Source organism: Silurus meridionalis, chromosome 2, assembly GCF_014805685.1.
Source record: "Silurus meridionalis isolate SWU-2019-XX chromosome 2, ASM1480568v1, whole genome shotgun sequence".
NCBI lineage: Eukaryota > Metazoa > Chordata > Actinopteri > Siluriformes > Siluridae > Silurus > Silurus meridionalis.
Window position 1 is genome coordinate 11,962,945 of NC_060885.1, and position 16,892 is coordinate 11,979,836.

At 35.7% G+C, this 16,892-nt stretch overlaps 1 protein-coding gene across 3 annotated transcripts in view; it reads left to right on the top strand.

The window, feature by feature from the left end:
* LOC124375984 (regulator of microtubule dynamics protein 2) overlaps positions 1–16,892 on the top strand; it is a 33,170-nt gene that overhangs the window by 7,295 nt on the left and 8,983 nt on the right. For all 3 annotated transcript variants that reach the window (XM_046834836.1, XM_046834828.1, XM_046834845.1), the window contains exons 3-5: positions 6,520–6,694; positions 8,552–8,654; positions 10,393–10,453. In XM_046834836.1, coding sequence (XP_046690792.1) covers positions 6,520–6,694; positions 8,552–8,654; positions 10,393–10,453 — 339 coding nt within the window. The remainder of the gene's footprint in view (positions 1–6,519; positions 6,695–8,551; positions 8,655–10,392; positions 10,454–16,892) is intronic.

The following is a 16,892-nucleotide window of genomic DNA, read 5'->3' on the forward strand; positions in this document are numbered from 1 at the left end:
CACAAACACACAAAGCAAAGTGTCCGAAAAACTTACGTCCGCGATGCCGAGGGGAGATAAGCCGAGCGAGCGAGAGAGAGAGAGCGTGAGTTTGTGAATGGAAAAATAGGGAAATTAAAAAATACCGCGACCGGCGGCACGGCGCGAAGCCGGAAAAAAACCCGGAATATCCAAACCCGAAACCAAAAACGAGGGACAGAAAAGTCTCAAACGTGAACGGCCGAAGGGGGCGTGGCAGGTGCCGGCCGCTTTCTCTGAAGCTCCCGGCTTCAACTCCTTACCGAGAGAGCCATGCTGCTCGCCGCGCGCTCGGTAAGGAGAACGGATCTCTCGGTAAGGAGCGACGCGCGCGCTCGGTAAGGAGTTGAAGCCGGGGCGCCGCGCTCCCGTTCATCGCATAACATTTAACAAAAAAAATGCATATGTGCACTTACTAACAGCAGAGATTCACCAGTATACAATACAAACACCTGTAGTATCTGTAAGGTTTGATTTTTCCGCCACTTTCGCGAGTTCTTCTGCGGCTGATCGACATAACTGACGCTTACATTTTTCCCCCCTTGTGCTCGAGATATTAGGGTTCGGCGACATAAAAAAAGTTGACATAACCGATAAAAAATGCGTAAAAAAAGCGACTTAAACGTCGACTTAATAGGGTTGTCGAGATAACCGAGGCGAGATAACCGGGTTCCACTGTATATCCTAACTTTATTATTACATTATTAAGTAGCAACAGAACAGGAGTCAGACATGTGTCTAGCAGCCTCTCTAATTAAAGATCTCTTTTGCTCACTTTGGGATTGTGGAGGATTAAAAAAATTCCTCTCCCCGAGGCCCCTTTCCTGGCAGAGGCCCAGCCCAGCCCAGCTGCATCCACCCTGTTAATTCCTGCATCAATTTCCACAGCTTTCTTTGTCTTTCAGGCCTTTCCAGGAATCCCTACAATACCTTATCCCGGTTAATACATCCTTAAATTGCGCCACTTACAAGGAGGGGCTGTTGGACCCAACTTGGGAGTACCATACTGAAAGGAATCTAAACATTATTCAGTGAAGATATGTTTACTGGATAATTTATTGGGAACACCTGTACACCTGCAACTTTATGCAGTTATACCTCCAACCAGCCAGTGATGTGGGAGAAGAGCACTGCATAAAATCAAGGGTTTCAGTTAACTCAGGAATCATAATTGCAGGAGGAAAATGTGATCTCTTAGTCTGGCATGGTTATTAGTGAGTCATGGGCTGGCCTAAGTATTTCAGAAACGTAATAGGAATTTTAGGATACAGAGCACTCACACTATTTTACCAATCACCAGTTTTGGTTAGCCTATGCCCATTAAAGCCTCAGATTTTTTTTTTAGCCCACCCACCTGATGTTAAATCGGTTTTGTATTCTGAGATGCTTTTCTGCTCACTGTAGTTGGAAAGTGTGTTTATTTTAATCATTGTCCACTTCCTGTTATCTTGAACTATTCCGAGTAATTTTTTAATCTCAGAAACTGTTGCAACCTGCAGAACATTTATAGATGAATTGTTTGTATTTTGTAGCAGTTGTACTCTAGACACTGTTGTCTAAGTAAATGTAAATGTAAATGTTGTGAGTGAAATTTTTTAAATCAGCAGTTTCTAAAATATTAAAATTAACAACTATGCCATGTTCCCCGTGAGTGTAATAAAATACACAGTGAGTGTATACTTGCATGTGTCAATATAGAAAAGGAATAATTTGCTGTAGATGTGCATAGCAGAGACATAGCAGGTTCAATATGCGTGTAAGTTAGTTCTCATGTCAATATAAATAATGTAAGTCTCTGGTGATCTGCAAATATCATTGCATGTTTATATATCATATAATTTTTTTTATCTATCCTTTTATCTGTTTCAGGCCAGTCATAATTATTCTATGCTTTCTGCTAAGGTTTAGTGGATTAGATTTCAAAACTAAGCATCTACAAGTGAAAGACCTTCTCACTAACTGTCTTACTTTCAAGCTCTGCTGTTTGTTCCTATATTTAGCACATCTGTGATCGTTTACCCTTACTTGTGTTTTGTTTTAAGGATTACCTTTTAAACCACCATAATTGTTTGTTGTTTCAAGCATTTGGAAAGATTTTTGGATTTAAGTCTGCTGCATATCTCAGCGATTTATGGAATCCCATTGTACTGATTTTCTGTACTGTTTGTCCGTGTGTTGGATTTCTTCGTCAGTTGTTTCTTTGTTGCATCCACCATGTTCTCAAGTCCACTGTTCATTGCACAGAGGAAGTTCAAAGAAGTACAAAGAATTGTAATCATGCTGCAGTGCAGTTGGATGCCTCATACTGAGTGGTCAGAAGGCGTTAATATATTTTCTATAACAGCAGCTAAGACTTTAGGGTCTTTTATGATGAACAATTCGATTCGATGAAAAAAACATGAGTAATGATTTAAATATGGAAATTAGGAGATCTTTGTACTGAGTTTCCAGTATCAGCACATTTAGACCAGTCATATGTTAAATATTTTTAAGTTCAGAACTGAGCTTTTGCCAATTGCTAATGCCATAAGAGGAATAAACTGATGATTGCCAATTGTTTTATGTATTTAAATTGCCTTAGTGAACAGAAAGTGTTTTATCGTTGTTGTGCACAGCAGTACAGTTATGGCTCAACTCAATACAATCAGAGACTTGAGTTTTTATTGCTCTACAGTGTCATTGTTTACTGCTGAACTTTCTTCCCCTTGTGGTCCTGTGAGCGTGCAGACCTGTGAATGACTGCAGGGGGCTGACAAGCTGTCAGAGCCTTATATTTACCACTTCATGTACGAACTTGTAATCCTTTGAGTTTGCCAAGCTCACACGTCATAGCTGTGTTTTGTTGCTTGGGACATTTTAACTATCCAATTTGAACAGTTTATCCTTAAGAGGTGTTGATTTAGGAATATTGTTTATATAGGCCTAGACTTATATCATTCTGGGCACTTTATTTAATGAAAATATTGTATGTTCATGCTGTGTGATTATATATATATATATATATATATATATATATATATATATATATATATATATATATATATATATATATATATAATTTTTTTTTATATAAAACTGATAACACTGAGGTTTAAACTGTATACAAAGTTTGGACTGTGATTATTAGTTTAATTATTCCTTTGTTCTCATTTTACTTTGTTTTTAATAGGACTAATCCTTTGGTTGGAAATGTTTTTTGTTCACCCAGCAACTGACAGGATGATACATGGGATCAGGAGACGACTGTTTGCCAAGTTTAGACACACTCGTCTATCCTTGTCATCAGTGTTTATGTTGATGATGTACTCTGCTTCCTTTACAAATCTGTGTGTTGTGCTTCAATTCAATAATCCTTTTTTCTCAACTTGGCCACCCACCACATGTCTATACTGCGTTGTCTGTTTCTTTTATTGTACCTGTCACTACAAGGTTAATCTCATTTGCATCATTCCCGCCGAACATTGCTTCGTCCATGAGTTACTGATCCCTGTCTGTCTCTAAACAGATTGGAACACAGCCTTACATGGGGGAAAAGGATCAAAGTGGGGTAAAAATGAAGCCTGTTGAAGCCATCTGGTTTATTCCCATCCCAATGTCTTACTCATGCACCACAGCTGCCAACAGGTGGCATCTGTGCAATACCAGGGTAGATGATATCATCATCTTCATAGACACTAAGTTAAATGGCATGGGAAGAATTGATGAGAGATGGTGGGGATGTTTTTTTTGTTTGTTTTGTTTCTTCTTCTTCTTCTTCTTCTTCTTCCAGTAAAATGTTTGACCTTGTTTAGTAGTGTTCTAGAGGCCCAGAGACTGTTTATATGTATCCAGGCACACTGAGCCTTTGTCTGCTTAGTCCAGGGGGTTGATGTGAATGAGATCACCTGAATTCATGCAGCTTCAAGAATTGTTGGGATAGCAACAGCACTGCAGGTTGTTGTAAAGTTGTTTGGCTTGAGAATTTCTCCCTTTAAAAACTGATTTCTTTGGGATTGTCAGTGCCATGCACACTTAAAGCATCGAGTATGCCTTGGTTTCATTTGTTAGTAGTTTGGAATTTGCTTTAGGTGCTGTGCAGTGTACAGAAGCCTTAAGTACAAACAAGTTTTACCAAACAGTAAACAGAATAACAAAAATTAAAACAGAATAACTAAAAATTTATCAAATCAGTATGTATTTATTAATTTTAGAGCAATCAGAAAATACAAGCTGAATCAAATCAGTATTTGTTTGTTTGCGTTTGTTCTCATACAAAAGCATTTGTGTCCATTGTTTTTTCTATTAACATATTCATTCAGATAATAAATGTTGAAAAAAATATATATTTTTCTTACTTTCTTAGGTATCCTAAGACTTTTGCATTAGACTTCAGTGTAAAATGTCAATTCATGTTAGTTATGGGTTTGTTTTATAAGTTGTTTCTTCTAAGACAAAAGGGGATCAGTGTGATGGCATTCATCCCTTCCTGCTTAATTGTTAATTTATCTTTAGCGTAAAAATGAAAAGAAAGCAGTTTGTGTTTAATTAGTATGTTATCAGTACAGAAGGCTATTTGTCATTAATGCACTGTCGACCTTTACAAACAACAGAGGATGATATACGGAAAGTTTTTTTGCCTGGATTGTAGCGTACCATAGGATGCAAAGCAGGAATGGGCTGATTTTTTTTTGTATTTGAGAGAACAAGCAACAATATGGAGCAGGAAATAAAAAACAAATTAGTCAGTTGGTGGACGTGTGAATGAATAATTAAAGTCGACGCACCACAGGGCCTCTACATGGTCACTTCCCAAACTCTGTTTTGAATACTGGAAACCTTGGATGGCATATAAATACATGCTAATAGACGGAAAAAGTCACTGACCTCAGAGTTAGAGCTGCTGCAACTCATTCATAATCTGGCCACAGTATACCCCTATTCAGCATTCATTTGCTCCCTGCTGTGGTACAATGTTTACTTTTCACCATCTTGATTCCTTGTTTTTTTCAATAAGTGGTAAGTTATAGGAGTTTTTGGCCCAGTTTTCAGTACAGCAGTGCCACAAACTAGTTAAGGCAGTCATTAAATAAAAGCAGGTGGAATTCTGTCAGTGTTTTACAGAATAGTTGATTTCAGCCTTGATTTTGGGTGGAAAAAAAGGTGAATGCTGATGTTATTTATCAAACATCAACATGAAAACTGGAGGAACTGGTGAACATTTATAAAGTAACATCAAGAGTAGAAAATGTTAAAATGTTAGTCATTTAACATTTAGCAAGAAAGTATTCGCCATGTAATAACAAGATAGAACTGGCAAAACCACTCTTCTAAATGGAATGGCTTGTTTTTTATTAAACTTTAAAGTGGTGGCTCAGTTTATGGGCCAAAAACATGAATATCCATAGTCATAAAACTACAAGCTGGATCATAGTGAAGCTTCTTTCTTCTCTTCTTCTCTCCTTGGTGGTGCCCTAAGGGTGAGAAATCAAAGTTTAAATAAGTATGTTGTATAGGTACCTGAAGGTACCTCTGTTTGTATGGCCTCTCTGACATCTCCGCAGAACCACAGATGACGCACATTACCACCGCCAACATTTAATGGATTTCTTTCATGTTTTCACCTTTCCTCTCCAGTCTTTCATTGGTACCCGTGTCTGTTATTAATGCAACTTAAGGTGAAGGTGTTGTATACTTATAAGAACTCAAGTTTTTTTTTTAAGCCGTTAAAGTTAATGCGGGCTTTGCGTGCCTCGCAGTGACAGAAAGAAAAAAATACTTTTTTTCTGAAAAACATTTTTAGATATCATTGGAAACATGTATGTGTGTTGTTTTAAAGCAGCTGCCAGCTATACACTATTAAGTAAGATACTTTTCTGTATTAATGTGGGTTGTGGCTGTTTTGGATGTAGACACTGTCCGTTTTTGGCTGAAGTTATAACTTTTTTTTTAAGGAGTTCCTTCCATTTCTCGAGCTTGTGGAGAGAAATCATGCACACCAGTGTTTTAGCTAGCAGGCAGTAAAGAAGTCAAACAGCCTTACACTCACTGGGTTTTACCATGTTGGCTCATGCAGCATATTTTCTGCTGAACAAAATGAATTTAGGTATCATGTTTGTATTTTTATAATTGCAAGCCTATTAAAGTTGATTATAGCTGAAAGTAAGAAATGTGCCAGACTGCCAGGCATTGCCACAAAGCAATATAATCATTAAATGCACACTACATTGAAATTAAAATGATTGACAATGAGCTAAATCTTCAATGTTTAAATTGCGCTCTGTTGACATTTATTGAATTGCTGTCTGTTGACATTAAGTACAAACTGTTATCTTTACATTTTATTTATGCGCAAAAATACTAATGTTGTTTAAGGAATGTAGTGCTTAGTGTTGGCATTTAGCATTAAGCTGCAGTGAAATCAAACGTGTGAAAGGTCATCTAACAGTCACTTTATAGAATCTGTTGACCTTCTGGTTTATATCTGTGTTATTAAGAGCTATTTTGTTCTTGTGACATTTTTAGGTATATCACAGCACTGACAGACACTGATGAAGAGGGTGAGAGTGAAGACGAAAACACAGTTGTAGAGCGGCTGGATGAGCTCACGCTTCTGTTACAGAGGGCAGATAGGCTGCATGCATGCAATGGAACCGAGAAGAAAGAAGGCTTGTTCATACTTCTTGAGCAGAAAGAGAAGGTAAATCTCACCAACACTCATACATGTTCTAATTAGCCCAATACTTGTTTTTTTTTTCCCATCACCTTCATAACACTACCAGTCTGGTCAGGTGTGGTAACAAGCGTGTCTTAAGTTTTGGCATTCTTGTTTATTATTATTTTTTCTTCTGCTTTTAATAAAGGAATTTATATCCACTGATTTTGGAGATTTCAAATGTGTACTGTATTAAGTAGTCAGTCGGTCCTTTTTTATTTATGAGTATATAAAAACTTAACTCACGCTCTGTTTTAAAATTGTTTGATTGCTGCTTGGTAGTGGTGGATTAAGGCATAGGCGACATGGGCAGCCGGAGGCCGGCACGGGGCGTCCATGCAAAATTAGAACTAAAAACATTTTTTTTTATTACCACTCATTTGCACGGTCGTGTCAATTATCACATCGTGTCACGAAAAAAGAGGAAAAAAGTAGGTGGAAACTTTCACCTTGTGTATCTATAGTAATAAAAGTTTCTAGTAATATTTAATCTACTGTATTTCTACTTTTATGCAAGTACCTGCTTTGTGTACTTCGTCCCCCACTGCCTATAACCTGTAAAACTCAAAATCGTCAAAATCTGTCAGATTGCAAGGGCATCTCCTGTGCACAGCCCTCTTTAGATCACACCGCAGATTTTCAGTCAGATTCATGTCGTGGCTCTGGGCCATTCCAAAACTTTAATCTTCTACCGGTGAAGCCATCTCTTTTTTTATTTGGATGTATGCTTTGGGTCGTTGTCATGCTGAAAGATAACGTTCCTCTTCATCTTCAGCTTTCTAGCAGAAGCCTGAAGGTTTTGTGCCAACATTGACTGGTATTTGGAACGGTTCACATTTCCCTCCACCTTGATTAGGTCCCAGTTTCAGCTGAATAAAAACAAGCATGATGTCTCCTCCACCATGCTTCACTGTGGGTATGGTGTTCTTTTGGTGATGTGTATGTTTTTTGTGCCAAACATACCTTTTGGTATTATGGCCAAAGATTTCAAACTTGGTTTTATCAGAGCATAACACATTTTCCCATATGTTTTTGGGAGACCTCAAATGTGTTTTTGCAAGATTTTGCAAGATTTTGTCGTCACATGTACGACACAGCCAGTATTTGCCAGAAATTCCTACAGCTCCTTTGATACCCTCCCTAGTTTGCTTCTCGTCTTTTCATCAAATTTGTAGTGACATCCACTTCTTGGTAATGCCGCTGTTTATAGGTCACATTAAATATAGAAAATGTTCTGAAATAATTTATCTTGGTCTCATTTTTTTAACATCGGAGAATACCTGACATTTCAAAAGGGGTGTGTAGACATTTTATATCCACTGGATATTGAGGTACATTATGTCTTAATGTATCATTAAATATTATTCCTTAATGTTAATTGAATAATCCGAGCAGTGTTTTTCTTAAAATTTCATAAACCCCTTGAGGTAATATTCGGCATGAACTTTTTTTTATTGAAAAGTTTGAAAAAGGCAATTAACATGTCTTATATTTGGCTGAAATTAAAATAAAGAAAATAATACACAAAGCTAGAATGATAAACCATGTTTAGCATTCTTAGAGAAATTGTTTACTCTGTCTACCAAAACAAACTAAATGCACTGCTCCAGAGATTATGGTATTATATTGATGTTAAAAGTAGCATGCTGCATATGCGTTATTCAGTGTCTTATTTATTCAGTGTGCATTTTTTTTTGCTTCTGCATATTATCGAACATTTAATACAACAAGTAGTCTTCAAAGACTTAAAGTAAAAGTACAGGGTTAAAGATGAGCTTATACTGTACATGGTCTATAGATGTATTTGATAAGAATTTAACTGAGGTTGTTTTTTTAAATCAGTATGATCAGAAGTGTCAGTACCTGTGGCGGTTAACCAGAGCCTATGCTGATGCTCATGACCTGGCTGGAGACCTTCAAGAAAAGAAGATATATGCTGAAACAGGTAAGTAATTTTCATTTGCACTGTTATTTATGCCATTAGCAATGGAGAGGATAGATATTTCAGTGAAATCAGGTAGTAGGCTTATACACTGTAACTACCAGCTTTTATAAAGCTAACTTTTACAAAGTTGTAACGTATGTGTGGGCTTTATGTATGTATCAACCTAATATATGAATGACAACCACACACGTGGTATTGCTCTGTTAAGCATACTTAATTTCATATTACTGTTGTGAAGCTTTTGAATAAAGGTTTGCTTAACATAAAATCCAGCTCAATCACAGCTGGAGTAAGTTCCCAGTGCACATTCATTGTTTTGGCATATGAAGTGGGATTTTTTGTGTATGGTTTGATGTAAGCTTACCCTTAGGGGGAAAAAAAAGGTCTTAAGAGCCTTAGTAAATTAAATATATTGACAGCTGAACTAATAATCTTTACTGTGGATCAGCATAGACTGCATATTTTTCAGCAACACAACATCTGTTAACGTGTGTTTCATGTTGTAAACATGCCCCCAATATTTTTCCAATTTCTTTTGTTTGTTTAAACATGCAGTAAAGAGATATGATGCTTTAGAAACCTTGTCAAATATGTTGATAATTTTTGAACGTTTATGGTATTTAGCAGATGCCCGTGTATAGAAGTACTTAAATAAGTAAAAGGATGTGACATTTTACATAATATATCCAGCTGAACAGTTGAGGCGAAATGGCCTAGCAGTGGCAGGTTGATAGTGCTGGGATTTAAAGTCACGTCATTTATGCCACCAGTCTGTTAGTCTGCTACTACTCATTATTTTTTATAATCTTGGTCCGAGTCCAAATGTTTGTTTTCAATTTAAACAGTGAACTTCTGTGGTAATTGCCTGATGAATTGTTTGCACAAATTAATTTATCACAATATATCATGCAGTATAATATGCAGCATTTTTTAAGACAAGCATTAAACAATTTTTCTCCTTCAGGTGTTTAATATTAACATTATTGCAAATAAATCTAATATTTTAATAGCAATGAATTTTCATACACACTAATTTTATATGAAAGTTAAAACCCAGAAAAATAACAATAAAATCTAATTAAAATATCAGGAGGATGAGTAAATTAAATCCTGTGTATCAAAAAAATAATGAGATTTTCTAAATGCATCCCAGTTCAGTTGGAGTGTAAGGGTTCTTAGTAAAACCAGTACCCACTGAGAATCTGAAGAAGTCTCTTCAGAATCTGAAGAAGTATGTTAAGATTGTAGTGACCAATATACTGTCTCTCAACATCCTGTGTAATCCACCTGGCACTTTTAGCTTAATATGAAGACTAAAACAATTATATACAGTTCCAACATTTCCTGGTGTTGTCTTTATTTAGAGATCATCAGACATATTCACTACTTACTCTTTATATGTTTTAACCCAGAACACCTAAGATTTCTGAAAAATACAAAGATTTTAAATGAAACATGTTTACTGACCACTTGCGTTCCTAATAAATAATTTGCATAAACAGCCTGCATCTGTACACTAAGTGCTATTTAGTAAAATACAGTAGTTATTAAATAAAAATTTCTTACTTTTTTATTAACAGAAACGGTAAGAAGGAAATGAAGACTGTAATTATTTTACAGTAACAAGGCAGCACAAGACCAGCATATATATTTATCGTCTTTAACAGCCATTTAAGGCTTTCTGTATAGTTAGAACTATACTATAAATAACTAATTACAAATTATCATTTTATTGCAGGGAAGCAAATTGGTGAACAAGCCATTTCAGTGAATCCGATGTGTGCTGAAAGTCATCAGTGGTAAGTGGTTATAGCTGCAACTATCAGAAATTTAATATATACCCATCCTGTGAGTCTTAATTCAACTGTTTTAATCATAATAATAATAAGAGTTGATGTAGCATTTTTGGTGTATTGATGGATACAGTAGAAATATTTAATATAAAAACTGGGAGAAGCAGTTTACATTGAAGCTTCGTTCATGTGAATTCAAAGTTCAGTCTTCAGTTGCAGACATACCAACAAGCCTCTTTTCAAAACATTTTATCTAGCCTTCTAAATTAAATGTCAGCACAAAGAAAAAACTGTTTCCTAGGTCCTGGCAAACATTCCTGTACACGGTATATGTTCAGTGAGGAGGTTTTCATTAACACAGGAAATGTTTAACTTGCGCCAGTAAGTCTGGAAAATGCAATGCCACACTGTACTAATAATATTGAAAGGTAAGAAGAACTGTGAAAAAAAAAAGAAATTTATGTTTGATCAACCTTCTAAATGAATGCACTGCCCTATAAACAATTGCAACTCTAGAAGCATACAATTACAGTTGTTTACAGAGTGAGACAGCTATTAATTTTTAATGACCTTACTTTGATAATTGGGTGACTGTTGCATGGCATTTAACTATTATGATGAATATGGCATTTTTGATAAACGGGCCTAAGGCACGAGATGAATTTGCCAAATCAGAGTCAGGAAAAAATAAGAAATAAGAAATATAAAATAAGAAATATAGCAACTAAAAGAAAAAGCACAAGGATTAAACACCAATAGCTTCATTATTAGTGGATATGTGGCAGATCATATAATTTTATCGAGCTACTGTATCCCTGTGTATTAATAAAGGAGGCAGAATTCTACATATAACAACCCATATAAAATATTCAACTTTACTGTCAATGACAGCTTTAAATTTACAATGCTAAGGCCGTTATTTGCAACAAATAATAGTTTAAAATCGTGTTACACAATGAGAGTTGTGAACTAGCCCTTACACGTATAAGTATAAAATGCTTTCTATGCTACCAGATAAATTCAGATGGACCACATAAGCAACCCAAATCGGTAGAGACCGAACATGAGAGTATATTTGTGTTTTTCCCCAAATGCATTTTTTTCTCATCTGTTATTGCATTCTGATCCAAAGTATGTAAAAATAAAAATAAAATGAAAAATTTGCCTAAGTAGCTTGCCAAAGTAGTCATTAGCTGCTCTTATGTGTTATGATTAGTCTGTTGCTAGAGGAAATCTCATCTTTGATAAACCCCACTGAGAGTATCACACTCAGCCTTTCGTCCAGGGAATGCTAGTTTGAAACCCGATGATGATGTAGCCATCTGTGACCTGAAATCCGAGTACAAAATTGTGAAAAAGGTTACCTAAAGCCATTTAGTTTCTGTAGTTTCACCGCTGAACAATTGACAGCAATATTTTCCAATAAACACACAGCTCAAGGGGCTTAAGCAGAATTGGACACCATGATGACAGACATCTTTAGGGTAGCTTTGGGAATAAAACATGCCTAAAGGTTGTGGTAAATAGGTGTTTAATAGACCAATTAAGTTTTATATTGAGATGCTGTGCGTTCATACTTGTAAACATGGCTGGTTCCTAGTTTTTATTAAACAGATAGCATATCAGCTGTGTGTATGTTCAGATTAGGTACACATTGTGCATCCATATCAATCCATAGCATTCTGCTTAGTTAAACGTGAAAAATAAGCGATGATTAGGTGAAATTGATGAATGCAGCTTATTATTTCTGTATAATATATAGTTTGTATAATATCACAGCACAATGGTTTTTTAAATGAGGATAATTTAGGTCAAAATCATTCAGGCCTGTATTCATCCATATAATTAGTGAATTCCCACCTTTCTAATTAATTTTAAATAACTAAACTTGAATCAATAATACTTTTTGATCAAGTTAATAAATGCAGTAATATATTTATTCATCTTGTGTCTAACATCCTTAGCCTTTTACCAGTTATCACAGAAATATGAATAATTTATGTACTTTTGGTTTAGGTTAATACACATTTTGCATATTATTACCATCAGTTAGAATGACCATAAAAATAGTGTTATTATATTATCTTTATTATATTATCTTGTTAATTTAAACCCTATATCCCAACGCCATTGAGCAAAGCGAGAATTTAGAACAGTTACTTTTAAATCTTTTGAAAAGAATGATGTTCATCCTCAACTACAGTGCCAGAGGTTTCTAGCATTTATGACAGGACATATTGCAGTTCTTTTTATTTTTGTCATGTTCCTTGATAAAATTTTATTTTGAAAAAAAGAACATAAATATAATTTTAAATTATTGTTACCAAGGTTTTTATTATATTGTTACCAGTTTTGCTCATCAATTCTCTTTATTCTTTGTCATTCGTTTTGTTCCTAAATTTATTTTATGTAACACTATGGTTTTGTTAGGCAAATTATTGTACCCAAAAGCTTCAGTGCTCACTTTTTTCCTCTCAAAAGCACCCTCTCTGTTTCACCCAGAAGAAAAGAGCTGGACCCTTTCTTGTGTAGAAAGAAAAGCACTTTCCTCTTTCAAAGAAACCTTTTGAGCTCTGCACAATTGGAGACATTCTTGATTTGGCCTCTTCAACTTTCCCAAGTATTTCCACATACTGTAGCAAGAAACTGTTGTGTGTGTGGCCTAAAACTACCAGCCAATTTTTCTGGATAGGTATTTTCATATCAAACTAGATTTGGATATAGATATCACAGCTCTTAGGTGGATAACTAGCATTTTCAAGTCAAAATACTAGATATCAGCTTGACTTACCCTTGATATAAAGAAAAAGAAGCAACTTTAATATTTAAAAATATATTATTAATTGCTTTAATAACGGTACTTTCAAATATCTCATGACTATAAATGTGTATCATTAATATGGTGTATGTTTTTATACAGCTGGAGAAATGTTGTGGTAATTGAAATATGTCAGGGTTGATTTGGGGACATTCAAATTGTATTTCTATGTGCTTGTATATAAAAGGGACCAGGCAACATTTTTCCTATTTTAAAAACGTCCAATTTCAGTGAGAACGTGCCACCTCTAGCATCATATTACTGTTCTTGGTTGACAAAGCATCATATACAGTGGTGTGAAAAAGTGTTTGCCCCTTCCTGATTTCTTTCTTTTTTTTTTTTTGCATGTTTGTCACTTTAATGTTTCAGATCATCAAACTAATTTAAATAGTAGTAAAAGATAACACACATGAATACAACATGCAGTTTTTAAATGAAGGTTTTTATTGAGGGAAAACAAAATCCAAAACTACATGCACCTGTGTGAAAAAGTGTCTGCCACCCTGTTAAAACTGTGGTTTATCACACCTGAGTTCAATTTCTCTAGGCACACCCAGACCTGATTACTGCCACACCTGTTCACAATCAAGAAATCTCTTAAATAAGACCTGCCTGACAAAGTGAAGTAAACCAAAAGATCCTCAAAAGCTAGACATCATGCCGAGAACCAAAGAAATTCAGAAACAAATGAGAAAGAAAGTAATTTTTTATCAGTCTGAAAAAGGTTATAAAGCCATTTCTAAAGCTTTGGGACTCCAGCAAGAGCCATTATTCACAAATGACAAAAACATGGAACAGTGGAGAACCTTCCCAGGAGTGGCTGGCCGACCAAAATTACCCCAAGAGAACAGCGACTCATCCAAGAGGTCACAAAAGACCCCACAACAACTATATAGCAAAAATAACATAAAGGCTCGTCTCAGTTTTGCCAGAACACATCTTGATGATCCGCAATACTTTTGGAAAAAATACTCTGTGGACTGACGAGACAAACTCTTAGCTTTTTTGGAAAGTGTGTGTCCCATTATGTTAAGTAACACCGCATTTCAGAAAAAGATCCTCATACCAACAGAAAAATATGGTGGTGGTAGTGTGATGGTCTGGTTTTGCTGCTTCAGGACCTAGAACACTTGCTCTGATAAATAGAACCATGAATTCTGCTGTTTACCAAAAAATCCTGAAGGAGAAATATCCGGCCATCTGTTCGTGACCTCAAGCTGAAGCGAACTTGTGTTCTGCAGCAGGACAGTGATCCATAACACACCAGCTAGTCCACCTCTGAGTTGCTGAAGAAAAACAAAATAAAGACTTTGTAGTGGTCAGGACTAGTCAAAGTCCTGACCTGAATCCTATTGAAATGCTGTGGCATGACCTTAAAAAGGTGGTTCATGCTCGAAAACCCTCCAGTGTGGCTAAATTACAACAATTCTGCATAGATGAGTGGACCAAAAGTCCTCCACAGCGCTTTAACATACTCATTGTAATTTATCTCAAATGCTTGATTGCAGTTGTTGCTGCTGAGGGTGGCCCAACCTGTTATTAGGTTTAGGGGGCAAACACTTTTTCACACGGGCCATGTAGTTTTGGATTTTGTTATCCCTCAAAAATAAAGACCTTTATTTAAAAACTGCATGTTGTGTTCACTTGTGTTATTTTTTTTACTAATATTTAAATTAGTTTGATGATCTGAAACATTAAAGTGACAAACATGCAACAAAAAAAAAAAAGAAAGAAAAAAGAAATTTAGGAAGGGGAAAACACTTTTTCACACTAGTGTACTTGTTCTTTTTCTGTTTTGGTAGCCCACCATCCTCAAAGTTCAGTGTCCTATGAAATCTGAGATACTTTTCCTGCTCACCACAGGCCATTCTCCTCTGACCTCTAACATCAACAAGACATCTCCATTTACAGAAACATTTTGCACCATTTTGTGTACTTTGGGTATAAACATTTCAGGAGATCAGCAGGTTCTGACAGACTGCCTGGCAACAACAACCATGCCACATTTATTGTTAGATATGAACATCAACCGGAGCTCTTGGCCTGTATCTGCATTATGTTGTGTTTTTTCATTGTAGCAACATGATTGGGTGGTTATTATTGCATGTATTACTGTTAATATGGTATTGTCTTTAGTCTAATGTGGCATGACTCAGGTGGTGGATCTCTACTGGCTGGTCCACCATTGTTTCTGCAGTCCATTCATTGCATTTATGTCCTCTACTTCCATTATTTTATTATTATATTGTTCTTGTTCAGAAGCGAGTCTGTAGTCTTATATGGTTGCAGCTCCTGTGGATGTGATTTGTGTGTTTGCATGTCTCTATTTAATCTCTGTTGGCAGTCGGGAATTAAGATGGCACACACCTTGGTTTTACAAGTTATCATAAAGATTTCTCCCTTTATCCCTGTAACTGTATTCAGCTCATCTAAAACATATGGTGTTGGGCTCTTCTTTTCACTTTTTTTGCCCAGGATTAACAAGCTAACAATTTTGTCTGCTTTTTTACACTTTGTCATGGTGTTGGTGTATTTCCATCTTTTAAAGAGTCTGTGCCGCATACAGATGTGTTAACTTTATACTCTATGAAATGGTTGCAGGGGTTTGGGCTGGTTGCAACAATCAATCTGAAGGCGAAATAGTGTTGAAATATTTTACATGATCAAATGGCCCTCTGTGACATATTTGTCACCTCACAAACGTACACGTTGGCCTTGATGGAAATAGTGGATCCTTTTTTGGTGCTGCTACAGGTTGAAATAATTAATTAGAAATCTTTCCTGTGGCAACTCAGTGGCAACTCGGATTTACTATTTTTTCCACAGCCCACTCTTATTTGGAAAGATGGGAGTTAATTCATTTCAGAAAATAAACTTAAAAAAGTATCTGCCAAACCCTTGAGCCAAAACACCTATAGTTTTTCAAATCTCTCTAACCTGTTTAGAAAAACTCCAGTCTCTTTACCCCTCTCTCTAATTACTTTTGATCCACTTTGTACTACTGCAATAATACCCAATTTTACATGTAATTACGCTTAAATTAAAGCTGAAGGATTGCAGGTAAAACTCTCAGAGCAGCATTTCTTTTACTCAGACGGCTTAAACATAGAAACTCATTCACAGGAATTTTTATGTTGCTGTTAAAAAAGCAAACAAAGCAAATCTTATAATCATTGATATGGAAAGTGATTTTGTAAGGAGACATTTCTGTAACCTTTAAATTACGTTAACTTTAAATATGCTTAAATTAAAGCTGAATGACTGTATATTCCGTTTATACATTTTAGAGATTCAGCTCTAATTTCAGTTTGATTACATCCAAAGCATGTGATTAATATAGGAATTACAATATCTCTATGTGCATTTTTGCTGATTACTGAATGTTTTTGCTTTTTATTCCATGATGTGTAAAATCAAGAATATTGTGAGAGAGTGTTGGAAGTAAAACTCTCAGGAGAGCAGCATTTTTTTACTCAGACAGCTTAAACATAGAAACTTATTCACAGGAATTTTTATGGTGCTGTTAAAAAAGCAAAGAAAATCTTCTAATCATTGATATGGAAAGTGGTTTTGTAAGGAGACATTTCTGTATTATGTCTTATTTATGGTCTCTGCGCTTTGTAACAG